The sequence below is a fragment of the Lepisosteus platostomus genome, chromosome 17 (assembly GCF_059453375.1).
Source record: "Lepisosteus platostomus isolate fLepPlt1 chromosome 17, fLepPlt1.hap1, whole genome shotgun sequence".
Taxonomy (NCBI): Eukaryota; Metazoa; Chordata; class Actinopteri; order Semionotiformes; family Lepisosteidae; genus Lepisosteus; species Lepisosteus platostomus.
Window position 1 is genome coordinate 22,876,892 of NC_142627.1, and position 14,312 is coordinate 22,891,203.

General features: G+C 34.8%; 1 protein-coding gene across 1 annotated transcript in view; it reads right to left on the reverse strand.

Moving 5' to 3' along the window:
* LOC148646414 (CUB and sushi domain-containing protein 1-like) overlaps positions 1–14,312 on the reverse strand; it is a 611,078-nt gene that overhangs the window by 89,823 nt on the left and 506,943 nt on the right. The window contains exons 25-29 of the mRNA XM_088609709.1: positions 10,999–11,125; positions 7,886–8,088; positions 5,904–6,095; positions 3,260–3,398; positions 2,259–2,446 (exon numbers count right to left, since the gene is read on the reverse strand). Of these exons, the coding sequence (XP_088465835.1) occupies positions 2,259–2,446; positions 3,260–3,398; positions 5,904–6,095; positions 7,886–8,088; positions 10,999–11,125 (849 nt within the window). The remainder of the gene's footprint in view (positions 1–2,258; positions 2,447–3,259; positions 3,399–5,903; positions 6,096–7,885; positions 8,089–10,998; positions 11,126–14,312) is intronic.

A 14,312-nucleotide genomic window follows, 5' to 3' on the forward strand; every position in this document is an offset into this window, starting at 1 on the left:
AAATAATTCTAATTCTGTCTTTTTTGTATCAATAATGCCAAATATATTATATAGTCTGTGTATACGGTATGTACCACTATACTGTATATACTGTATTATATAAAGTCTATAGTGTATATAAGGTGATACATATTATTGGTAAACAGTCAGTAAATGTAATGAACTTCTTCACTAAATGCAATAAAATGTTAACAGATCATTGCAAGGGTATCACCCATTCATTACCAGATATATTACCTTTCTTTTTACATCACAAGCCACAATTGTTTGCAGACCAGACCCTTATGCATAGAAATGTCAAAAACCAGTTAGTATTATTTATATATGAACCATTTCTGCTGCATGAGTGGTACCAGAAGTGTATTCTTGTATTTCTTCGTTTTGCCAGGTATATCAAATAACAACAAATTTACAAAGACAGCCGGAGGCCTCAGTAACTTATTTACTGGAGCTGCAACTTCCTCCATTAGAAATGAACTCCCGACTTTCCTGAGTCCACAACCCTAGTCACTAATCCACAGAGCTGGTTACCCATAAGAACTGTTATTTTTCTAAATAGTTTTGTAAATGTTATACAATCTATAATACTTTTAGGTCATGACACTATAAAATTGTGGGTAACTCTGATATCCCATATATACTGTACATACAGTATATTTATCTCTTAAGAGTCTTTATCAGATTCCAACAAATAATAATCATACAAATGTATTCATGAATGTTTTTAAAGATACTCAAAATCTTGTAGAATAACAAAACAGAGTTGGGCATTGTTGCCTTCAGTGGCATTGTTGTTCTGTATTATTTTAAAAAATCTGTGATGACAATAATGTTCCAACTATTAATACAATTAATTTGAAGTAGATTACATAGTGTAAGCCTTTATATAAGGTATTTATATTCTAATAATACTTGTGAAGACTGCGATTATAAACCTATCCCAAAGCAGAAGGAAACTCTCTTGTACATCGTACATTCTGTAATTAATTTAAATGCAATTAAAATGAAAAGTAAAGTTGAACAGTTGTCTGCGTTATTAAAAAGGTGGTCACCAGTATAAATAAAAAAATTCTGTATTACAATCCTGACAAAAGTGCAGTAACTATTTAATTACTGTAGAAGTGACTAGACATAAGTAAAACACAAATCTAATTTCCCTTTAATTATTACAGCAAAATGTCCCAAGAGTAGAAAACAAGGCAAAAAATAATAGATTGACTAGTGAATATACTAGATAGGTGTAAGTTATAAAGCAAACTCAGCCAAAACAGGAGAGTCTCTCATTTAATTTAGACTGTGTTGCTTTGTACAATAACAGGATAAGGATTACCAGGAAAAAAAATCAAACTGTTTGAAAAAAGATGGTAAGATGTCCTAACCACGGTGTATACTGTTCAGTTGTTCCAAAAGTACTTCTGAAAAGGATAAAGATTCATACTGGGGCTCAATACTGTAATATTGGTTTGGGCTTTTGACTCATAGCTGCAAGGCTGTGGGTTCAAATCCGCCCTGGGTTGCTGCTGCTGCTGCACCCTTGAGTAAGATTCGGCACTCAGATTGCTCTAGTAAAATCCTCTATCTATAAGTAAGCACAAATGTAAGTCACTTTGGATAAGTGTTTTGCCAAATGAATTAACATCAGCAATTGTCTATGGTGGCACATTCAGATCACTGGGGTTTTGACAGCGAATGGCTCCACTAATTTTTATTTTACTGGTGGGGAGTTCCTCCTTTTTGTACTTTTTACCAGCACCGCATTAGAAAGGGGTACAGAGAAATGTGGTATTAGAAATGTAGAACAGCCACTAATGTCAGTAGCATAAGTCTTACATAACAAGAACAAATCAACGTCTCTACAGTGAACTAATACAATCTTTCTAGTTTTAATGTTGTACAAGGCTCTCTACTGATTGCAAGAACTAAGGAACATAACAGGTATGTCTGCAAGCCCTGACAACTAGAAATTAACACCTCCTGAAAACAGTGAAGCTATTCAACATCATGGACCTGTGTTTTAAATATATCAACACAAATTGTACAATTATGAACTGTCATCCACATCAGGCCCTAAATCCTGTGTGACGTACAAAACCGAGAGTTCAGAAAATGATATTTTTGTGACTCCTCCATTTTGTGTTTACGTTTCATTATCTCTGGATCAAAACTGACGTTTTCATATGGCTGGGCTTTTATGGTAGAGTACTATTAATTTATCTGTAAAAAAAATGAAAGCAAGCTATAACAGCTTGCCTGTTTACCTTTGTATTCAATGGCAAAACCAGACATCCCAAGAGAAGCATCACTGCGAAAAGCCAGAAACAGGCTATTCCCACTGCTCTCTATCCTATCAGGAGCTTGACTGCCTTGGAAACTACCAATCAGAGGGCCATTGGAGTCTTCTCCCTCATAAATATGTAAAAAGTCATAACTGGGTTCCATGTTGAAACTGAAAGAGATCAAATAGGATTAATAAAACAGTGAAAAATACTTTTGCAAAAGATAAAATGAATTGCTGGAAGAAATGAAGGTTTTCCTCATCCACTAGGATATATTCTGCCACACAGAGGAGATGAGAGGTTGACGTAATTACTGCTTATTTCTTAAAAACAGGGGATGAAAGAAAATGACGCTCTCAGAGGATTCAAAGAGGAGATATGATGAGAAAAATGAAAAATTTTATGCAGCACTGAAATTTACAGCATTTTTTCATGTTTCAATATTCTGTTGCAGCTGTTTTAGTCTTTGAATAAAAAGCATTTATGACATAAAAGAAAAAATATCATAAACAGAAGGAGTTAGACTGATGTCTTGTTTGGTAAAATCATATTATAACAAATCTCACACCAAAGCCATACAAAGCTATTTTAATCTTTTAGAAACTTTGCAAATAAAGAGCTACATAATTAAGAGAGGTGTTTTATGTGTCATTGTTTATGGAAACATTTGTAAAAAATAATTCCAAGGTAAATAAGAACAAAACTGAAATAGCAATAGGGCTTAAACTGCTTTATTTACATTATCCACCAATATAATAAAAAGCCCAATCATATAATCAGCTGAAACAAGATAAACTAGCATTTATTTTATTGTGTGATACTTACATTAGACATTCACTCTTGTGATTTGCAAGTCTGCCCAATTCAGAAACCATGTGGTGTGATAAATGAAGTCTAGTCCAGATTGCTTGCTTAAAAAAATGATTGTTTTAAAACATTTGAATGTATAGTAGGCGGCCTCCAGCAAAGCATGAAAAGCATACCTCTTAAAAATCAAGGCAATTACAAAGTCAGGATTGACTTTTATTCTCCAATCACATTCCTTCCCCGGAGGATAAGGCTGTGGGTAGTTAGGAGATAAAATCACCCCGGCTGGGCCTGTCACATTCCCTCCACAGGTAGCTGTCACAATTATAGGGCAGGGAAAAAACACAAAAGATTAAACTTTTAACTTGAAAACGGGAAAAAAGCGACTACATACTGTGTTGATTGTGTGACAGATTTTTTAAGTAACTGTCAGACTTCAGATTTATGAAAATGTGTTGTTCAAATTCATATTGTTCAGAAAGAAAAATGTAGACAAAGGTAAGTATCTTTTCCTTCTGAAACAAACGTAAAACAGAAAAATGTAAGTGCAATTCATCATGAATAAGATTCAGTGCACATTTGATGGGGATATTCGATCTTTAATGGCTAAAAATGTGCTGAATTCTTAAAAGAAAAAAGAATGGATGGATCAACTGCATAAAAGCAAACAGTGAGCATCACAGGCAAGTTCTGGCCATGGAACTCACATTGACTCAGGTAAAACCTGTTGTTGTCCTAATGGGGTTTAATTAAAATATACTTTGTCCTAAAATGAATAATGTACTGAAATACAACTTTCAGTGAAGTATTTTCATACTAACTTAACATGTATTAATCTTCCTAATCATGTATAATATGAATGAATATAGTATGGTATCACATAATGTACTATATGAATGAATATAGTAGGAAATAACATAGTATAATAATAATTCATTTTCATTATAGAGTGAAACAAATGGTGTTGAGCCACATGCAGTACAGCATACTGTACAGCTTTATGATTGATTGACAGTGTGAAACCATATAGTAAAACAGAATATTAGTTTATATTGTCTGTATAATTTATTAGCTTTTTAATTGCTAGCACAAAGCGAAACAGATGTGCAGAGGTTGCTGAAATGAGAAAGTGTAGAGGAGTTTTTTCTTCTGGTAAATGAACTTGAAGAGAGAGTAGGTATTCATCACCTCATGTTAATTTACTCGTATTCTTCAGAGTCCTTTAGCAGTTAAGAACCTAATACCTACATTAATGTTTTATTTATCTGATTATGAAACATGGTACAGAAGTCTGATATTCAATAAATCCTACTTCAAAAGTTGTTTTTTTCCCCACAATCAATTTGTGTGAGAGTCTGGATTCAGTGTCATTTAAAGGCTTTAAAATGGCAAAAACTTGCAACATTGTATTTTGTGGAACACAAGTGAAATGCATTGCTAGATGTATAAATAATGCTCTTTCTTTTCTCTTTATAAAACAAACAATAAATAAAGACATTTTGAAGTCCAGGTGCTCTACCTGGTAAAATAAATAAGGTTGGTATGGACATTAATTGAGAATTACGTATTGTAAGCGCTGAATACACTGAGAGTTTTTTGTGTAGCAGTTTGAGAAGCTATAAATGTCAGAATCCCTGGAGATCTCTCATGACACAGGAGTGGTAAAAGCATATGACCATAAAGAGAAATGCAGCTGAAGATATTAAATAAACATGAATGACTTTTGTCGATGTTCAGAATGCTAATAACAAGTCATATTAAACCAGAGCAGTCTTTCAGCACAAGACAAGCAGTACTTCACTGGAATGTTAAAACCTGTGTGGTACTGTTCTTATAGGGCCTCAGAGGATTCCAGCGCAGTCCAGTCTGTGGCAATAAAGATTTTAAAACTACCAAGTCCCTCAAGGTCACTCAGGAAACACAGATGCATTAAATATATGCATTCAATTTCTTTGTAAATTTTCTAGTTATTAGTAGACTAATTAAAACTATTTCGTTTTAAAACAGCAAAGAAAGGGAATGAGAGTGAAAAATGTTCATCATAAATAAGCACCTTTTTCTGACATGCATTATTAAAGCAATGAAGCTTCTTTCAGTTGAAGGACTTACATGATTTGAAAGTAATTATGAAAGACCTAGCTTTACTTTGTATTCACTTTGATATTTCTTTCTATGCTACTGGTTCACTAAATCATTTTGACCTCAAGGGTACAGCTGCTTTTTTCTTATTTTTAATAGATATTAAAAGTAGCATTCAGTAGGCATAGACTTACTGGAGATTACATAAGTCGTTTAAAAGATGTATGTTAACACAATGGTTAAACAATAGTAACAGATTAATCAAATAAGTCATTTCATTCTTATTAAAGCCTGATTAGAGTTATATTCCAAAGATACTTGAAAATTAAAACTTTTCATTTGCAGCAGGAAGATGCATGCTAAATGTTTCATGTATTTGTCCTTTATTTTCATGTCCCAGACTTGACTTGAAATACTCTAACAGCCCCAAAAAAGCATGAGATCTCCTAGACATAGAACCACAAAATAAAAATTATTAGATTTCTATCTTTTCTGTTTAGAAGAAATAAGACTGCAACAGGTGTAGCAGTCAGAGGGAAAGCACACTAATTTGAAAACTAAAAATTTTTAATCAACTGGAAATTCTCCTTCTCCTTTAGCGTCATCCAGATGACTAGTGGAAAAAGAAAAACTTGATTTTCATTGTAACACTTGGAACTGAAAATCCGACTCTTCATATCAGAAAATGTAACGCAAAATTAAATATGCAATCTACTCAAACTACTGTATATACGGACTTACCTATGCATGTTGGGGGGTCAGGTTGCCAAAAGAATCGATTGTTAAGCTGCACACATGTGATCTGTGCCGCCCCTTGTATTTGATAGCCAGGGTCACACTGGAACGTGATGGTGTCACCGGGCTCGCGGCTGTCTCCGTACCGCGAGCCGTTCTGCGGAGTTCCCGGATCATTGCACGTTGTAGCGGTCGTAGCTGCAGCAGGAGAAAGCATGTGCCGTTCAGAGCAGCACTCTGGGTTTCTTTAATTGATCACTCTCTCTCGTTTGTTCGGCATTGATGTCTGTCATTCAGTAAATCCTACTTTAAGGTTTTTTTTTTCCCCCAAGCCAGAATTTTATTTTTATCGTTCTTTCCTAATTGTTTTGAAAAAGAAACGCAATTAAAAATGTAATTAAAATATGGGAAGTCATTACATAATCCAATGTACAAGCCACTTCCCCCAGGTTGTCCTGAAGTTTCACATGGTCTGTATAAGGAGTCTATTCGGTAAAACACTATAGTTGGGTGCACATACCGATTGTCATGAAGACACATAATTGTAAGCATTATGTTACAGGTATAATATATAACAAGGAACACCTTTCAATGTAATATTGTCTTTTGATCTTGCAGTTGCTATGAATTTTGCGAATTAATATGAGATAATATTAAGCAATTAATGAATATTAACAGCAAATAATAATATATATTCCCAAAATAATTGTGATGGTGTGTTCTTTAAAAGACACCATAATCCTAAAAGAAGCTGCTTGTCATATACATACTGTATAAACATCTGTTTCACTGGTCAAAGTCAGCTCTTGTATATTATGCTGATAAGTCTTTAATTAGAACTAAACAGCTGGCCATGACTGTGTTAACTTTACATTTACATAAGAAGAATTAGAAGTCAGTTTAGACTTTTCTGCTTCTCAGCATTGTGAAATAATACGATATAATTCATATGAATTTCCATAACTAATTGTGTTTGATTTAGCATTGGCTAACTTTTTAAGAAAGAGCTCTTCATTTTATTATACTTCAATTAAAATTAAAATAATTATACTAAATCTACCTACTGTATATAATCTGTTTAAAATGTTCTTCAGGCTTCTTTTTAATTAAATGTGTGGAGTTTTCATGTTCTGTAAACCTCTGCATTTATTTAAAATAGAATGGTTCCCTTGAAGACCCTTTTAATAAAACACTGTTAGTACAATTGTTATTGGCCCCATAGTACAGTGCTTTAGATTTTTTAAGATATTAAGCCCAAGGATGTGCTATAACGATGAATCTCTGTGATAAGGAACATACTTTATCTACACTTTCACACAGTATTTCTTATGTGAATGATTATATATAGCAACAAATGTGTATATCCTCCTCATACAATTAATTTAACCGAAGCACTACCTAATTTGGTGACCTTAAACATTCTGGGTTCTACCATAATTCATTAAAAGCGCATAAATAGGGTATAATATGCTTTACCTATAGTCAACGATGTATACTGTACTGTATACCTTTCAGCAGAAGGAAATAAAGAAGCTGCTAATTAGAAATCCTTCCATTTAAAATAAGATTCTCCATTCTAAATAAAGATCTTTTTAAATCATAGTATCTCAACTACTGTACTTTTTAATTTCTAAAGAAAATACTGAAATTAAATATATATAGATGGTCTCAATCTAAACACTAATACATATGTATGGTATGTGTAACAATCAGTGACATGATGTCTGAAGCTATTAAAAGTACAAAAAAGGTTAATTCAGAGTTTGAAGTAAACTCTACTCTTTGAACTGGAATAAATATGACTTCTTAAGTGAAACCAATCTTTGTGTTTTTATAGAAAGAGATCCCACTGAAATGTAGTCCTTTCTGCATGATTGGTTAAAACCACAAGGAAGCTGTCAAAGTCAGAAATCCTGAAAGTGAGAAAATATTGGTTTGGGGCTGAAAGGTGAAGTATGAAGGTTTCTGATGAAATAAGTGTTACTTACTGGAGAACTGAATGGAGAAGCCTGATTTGCTGATGAAATAATCACTGTCGAACTGCAGCGTTAACACATTGAAGGTGCTGTGTGTGTCTTCAGGCAGGGAAGATCCACTCCACTCTTTCAGAAGTATGCCACCCTCTCTTGGGCCATCCCAGACCTTCAGTATGTCATGATCTACCTCTGTGTCAAAGACGATAAAGTGAAGGCTGCAAGCGAACAAGAAGAAAAGTGGGTCGTATTCCTTGCTGTAGTCATGGGTGGATATATTACAGTAATTACAGGTACTGTACATGTGTCCACACGCTTAGTAAATTTCTTTTGTTTCCGTCGATCAAAACATTTGTTATAATGTTTTGGTACTACGTAAGCATCTTACGATGTGACAACCGGTACAAAATTAAACATTTATATGAAACCATCAGTTACAACCAACTTACCATGTAACGCGTTATGCTTTCTTTTCTTGTCTGACTACAGTGTGCAATACCTTTGTGGTGTATCTACCAAATGGTGGGACTTTTGATTTGTCTGGACTAATGTTCTGATAATATAACAAACACTCACATGGCTGTTTAAATGGCAACAGCTGCTAACTTACACAAGGTTTCCCAGAAATCAGTACAGAGACGGTATCTACATACTGTCTGCATGGCTTACATGTCTTGTTGTGGCACCCCCTAAGAAATCATTGTTATACATTGTTATACATTTGAAATTTAAATTATTCCTTTATCTAATACAACTTAAAATACTATATAAAAATGACTTAATAATTGCAAAAAAATAAATCTGACGTACCCCACCCCAGAGACCTTCCTGCACCACACAGATTGGGAAGCAGTTCAGAATGTGTTTCAGTGATCAGAGTCCAAACAAACTCTCATTGACTAAATAATTTATTCACCTCAAGGCCATAATGCAAGATCTGAAGTCTGCTCTAAACAATGTAAGCAATCTAAATGAACTGTGGTAAATCACTCAGCTGAGATCAATGTTGGTCACTGTTGCAGATGCAAGGCAGAACACATTCCATTAAAAAGGAATGGTGGGGCTCCCTTTATGCCATTCAGTCACAGATGCTTAATATAGTTTTTTTTTAATTTTGAAACTGTTCTGATTTGAGCTTTACGATCATCAGGTTTCACTGTCATTGTTATGTAAATGGTTTCTTTAAAAGGCATGGAGAAACGTGCTATTTGCATTTTAAATTTTAACTTGGAGCGACTGGAGTGAGATTTCAAAATGCTCTTTTAAAGATACAAAACACATCAGTCATGGCTATCTTCTTCCTCAGATACTGTACACCCTTAACTGACTCATTTGAATTGGTACACACATGGTGGCAGTACATTTCCTCATGGGTCTAATTGGTTTATCTGTGGGGCTATCCTTATCTTAAAAGCCTTGATAATGGGCCTAAAGGAAGCAATGCTGATCTGTCAGTGTGATAGCACTGTGTTAAAATGCAATAACTATGACAAGCTGAGTAATTTGCCTATCATTTCACAAAGTCCAGCTTGTTAAATTGAGATGCTGCATACAACAAAAGAAATGTAACTGGCAATTTTCAGTTTGAAACACTCCAAAGGCTGACTTTATTAAGAATTGTATAATGTGTGTGCCCTGGGATGGACTGGCGTCCCATCCAGGGTGTATCCTGACTTGTACCCATTGCTTGCCACGCAAGGATTCAGCTCCCCTGCAACTCTGTATGGGAAGATGTGGTTAGAACACGGATGGATAGATCACCGATTATTGAAAGGAATAAAAACGTGGTGTGTTGAAGCATTTTGTACAATTAGGGCAGGGGTCTGTAACCTATGGCAAGCTTGTCGTTAGTGGCACGCAGAGGGATTTTTAAAAGCACGTGAAATGGAAGTGGTAGCCCAATAAAAGTCTAATAAGCCATGAAGAAACTAAGTTAAAAAGATGATAAAAAAATCTAAGCTTGACTGGTCTGCAGTTCTCTACAACATGCTACCAATTAAAGATCTTTGGGTAGAAATAAACAATTCACTTTATGTATGTGCTGCATTATTTTTAATGGGACTAGCCTATAATTTTCACAAGGAAGCTTGCAATCCACTGATAATGTTTTTCACACTTAGGAGAAAAGTTAAACATTTTTCGGAAAATGGCAGTTGCTAAGAAAGCAAAGCTAAATGTTTACTTTTGTTACTGTTGTTAATTTTGATGACTATGGACTTATTCAACACAAAGACTGATGTTTGTGCTCTATGTTGTGATAGCATCATTCGTTGCACATCAGGTATCCAACAACATTTTCAGACAAAACACAACAAGCAGACTGTTGTTGTTTTGTTACATATGTGTTTGGTGGTATATCCATAAATTGTATTTTGTACATTTTGTGTGAGACTGTAAATTATTATTATGTTTAACTGATTCCTAACAATTACCAAAGTACTTTTGCAATTTAATGTTCCAGTTTCTAATTATTGCAGTAAATTAAAACTCTCTCATTACTACACGTTACTAAAGAGGACTTAGTTCCACTAATGGCAAGTCCTCCAAAGATGACCTGCGCTCCACTAGACTGATAGCACGGGTATTGTTCTCTTGCTAAGTGGGGTATATCAGTTCCTTTCAGCCTTTTTCTTTCCTGGTTTTACCAGGCTTGATTTTACAGGTAAACTCATCAACAGTGCCCAATTAACTCTAAACGTTTACACTTAATGTTCTAAATAAACAGTAAAAGCAGGTAAACAGTGAAAAGTTTTTGTGATTCTATAATATGAAATACAATGGTTGATATTCGACTCTCACAACAATTGTTAAAAGCTTCGTGGTTTCTTTCAGCTGCAAGATTTATTTCTAGTTAGACATAAAATTAACTTCCATTACTACAATCTTTTATTTTTCTAGCCTTAAAAACATGAGCTTATTTAACAATATGGTGCTTTTACTGTGACTATTTTTTGCACTAAAATGTACAAAAAATTGCTTATTGTATTTCAAGGTCATAAAAGCTACAACAATGTAGATAATGACAACAACAATAGTAACAACATAAAGTCTAACTAAAGAAAATAAGACAGAGACAGACTATCCGTCACAATTCAGATCATTTTCAGCTTCAAGCCTCTATGAATTACCTTATGGTTTTGCCCGAGTCTGCTTCAATGGACCACGTGCAGTGCAGGTTATTGTCGTATGGAGCAGGGTATCCAGGAGACAGTATCCTTCCAGATGTAGCTCCTGTGATGTGGCCCCCACACTCAGCTACATAATTAAACAAGCTATTAGCATTGTTCCACACTCATCATCATTTATTTATTTCACACCTACAACTAATTACTGTACATAAATGCTCATTATATAAATGTAATAAAATAAGGAAATTAAATTTGGTCCATTTGGAGTCCCTTGCACTGTAGAGAACAAAAGGCAGGACTCATTATTTAAATCAAAGTAAACACCCCCAGGACTGAGCTAGGCCCCTCTTAAAGCACAGATGGCGAGGACAGGCCAGGCAGATCCTCTCCTCACTGTACAGGTTGAGTGATGTGCTGCCATCACATTTAGCACGCACTATCTCAAAGAGGGCCCCGAGGTCTGTTCTGAAAATATAGCTTGCTTTTCCTTATCATGATCCGTAAACACAGTGTGTTCACCACATGCTATCTGTAAAACTGCTCTTCAGAAAATCAAGTGTCAAGATGCCTGTCAAGATAGATTGCTTGGTTCGTACATTATCTGGATAAATACTTTTTGGTGGGAAAGCATGTGTAGGGAAACCATTTCCTGACCCTTTTGAGTCTGCGGCTGTGAAATGAAAAACTTTGTTGTGCTCAAAGTTGAATGAATGTAATAAGGTTTACTAATGAGGACCTTTGGACCATCTTCTGTGCTAGTAGCTGCTTGGTGACCCAAGTTGATGCACCATTTTCCTGCTGAGTTTCACTGATGTAATGTACTAAATATTATTAAATAATTTTTTAAATAGTACTTACTACAGTATGGCACTTAGTAATACTATCTGATAGTAGATGTTTAAAAACTAAACAGATCTTTTTGATCTGAGACAGTGGAGAAAGAACAGAGGAATAATACTCGTTCTTTCAAATGGCAGATTGTGTACTGTACTGGAGACCCCAGGTGACCAGAAAGTTATTAGTTGTATCATCCCAGGGAATCAGCTTCCTGAGGGTGGCAGGGAAGCTTGTTCAAACAGAAATGTACTATGGCTAGTCTGAAGCAAGCTAAATTGGTTTGGAAAATTGTGTTCAGCTTTGGTCACCATGCCACAGGAGTGATTTTAATGCTAGAGAGCTAGCACAAAAAGAGAGAAGCAATAGGAATTCCACAACTGGCAGAAATTACATGTTCAAAGAGATTAAAGGAACTGGGAAAGAGAATATCATATGTATAATTATTTAAAGTTATTACATTTAAGAATTACGTGTAGATGTATTAGGGACAGAAACACATGATATTGTTGAAGATATTCAACATGCTCTGTGGTGTTCTTTAAGAAATGTCATGATGTGATCATTAGATTGTTAAGTTACTAACAATGAAATAAACAAGACTGGACAAATGGTCTCTTCTGCTTTGAAACAATTTTAACATTCTTTTGTACTAGGTTACGATTAAGGTATACATTCTTACAACCTCAACTCTGCCAGACTTAAAGAGTAAAAGAACAAGTAATACAGTAATTTATTCCATGCTGAAAAGAGAAGAAAGAAAACACAATGTTTTGGCCGTGGAGTCTTCTTCGGGTGTGAGACACCCTCACGTTTCGAGGGTGTCTCACACCTGAAGAAGGCTCCACAGCCGAAACGTTGTGTTTTCTTTCTTCTCTTTTCAGCATGGAATAAACCTATTATATTATATTATGCCGACGCATGTTGACGCATCTACCCACCTGAACTACTTAAAGGGTAAAATGTTCTTTTTAATCACAAAGTAGAATTTAAAACCATCACTGCATTTCAGAATGTTTAAAAGGCCTTATACACTCATTACTACAGATTTTAGTTTGGAATTATTATCCATTGGTACAAGGAAAACGTGATTATTTTTTATTAGGGAGAAACCATCTCTAAGTTGAGAGGTAGTCTTCATATCTCATGTGTTGAAAAACCCTGAATGACACTGCCATTTCCACATGGACATTTACTGGGATCATTGAGAGGGTCAAAGAGACCTTGATCACACAGACAGCGAAAAGCCTTGGCATTTTACATAGATGTATTTTTAGTCTTCACAGCTGTCAAGCAAGCCTGTGAATAATGGGGCCTTCTTTGACCTCTTATCAAGGGGAGGTTTTGGCTGGGGACAGGTCTGACCTTATTAATGGACTCTTTCAAACTAATATTCTATACTGCCACACTGCATTAAGGTTTCAGTACTGTTTTAACATTTTCATATGTATACCGGATTTTTTAGATGAACTCTTTCATAAAAAATGGGAGGGTTCACAAGTTCAAAGTATTGCTTCATTTGTTGGAAAATTACACAAATGCCCTTTTACCTTTTTCCTCTGCCTCATCCATATATTTCCAAGACTTCACCCTTCCCTTTTGTATTTAACTAGAATGTTTAAGAAATAACCACATGAGTAATGTGTATAAATGTAATAAAGCTAATAGGGACTTCACTGTATATCACTGTGAGTCATTGAAAACGTAAAATAAATAATGAAAACAAACATTGCTGTAGAGTAAGTTATCTGCATCTCTACCTTGCACTTTACTAAGATTGCCATAATAACAAGATACCATATATTAATAGAATAAAGGTTCTGTATGAGCAACAAAATGTTCTTAAACACTCCATTCAGCTGTAGCACTTTTTTTGTAGACATCTGACTAAGCTGTTGTGTCTAGAAGTGCATCTGGCATTCAAATATTACAAATGCAGAATTTTGTCTTTATGTTTTTAGATTTATGAAACTCAAGTCTTAAAGTAGGCTGTTTTATTTAACTAAAAGTTTTAAAATCTCACTACAAAAAGAGCTGCTTTTCAAATTTTCTATCAATGTGTCAAGACGATTGCAGGACTGACACATGAATATCTTTTCAGTGGATCAATGGCAGTAATAATTCCATGCATTCTGTGTTGCTTGTGTCTCCAAGAAGAAACATTACTGTAGCCCACTTGCTTCAATTAGGAAAGTGAAAAATAAAATCTAACAAGCTCACAAAAAGGATCTTAGGAACTAAGCAAAGTGAAAAATAAAAATAAAAATACAAACTGTTGAGGAATACAGCTTTGAAGGACAAAGTTTTGTGAAAGCACGAGGTATTTCAATGCATTACCTGATGAGAGGACCATCCAATCAAAGGATGGTAATTGTAGATAAATGAACAAGTAATTCCCCCCCACAAAAAAAACATTGTAGATGTGGAAACAGTGTGCAATTACCGCAAGTGGGAATGACTCTTGCATTGATTTTCAAAAG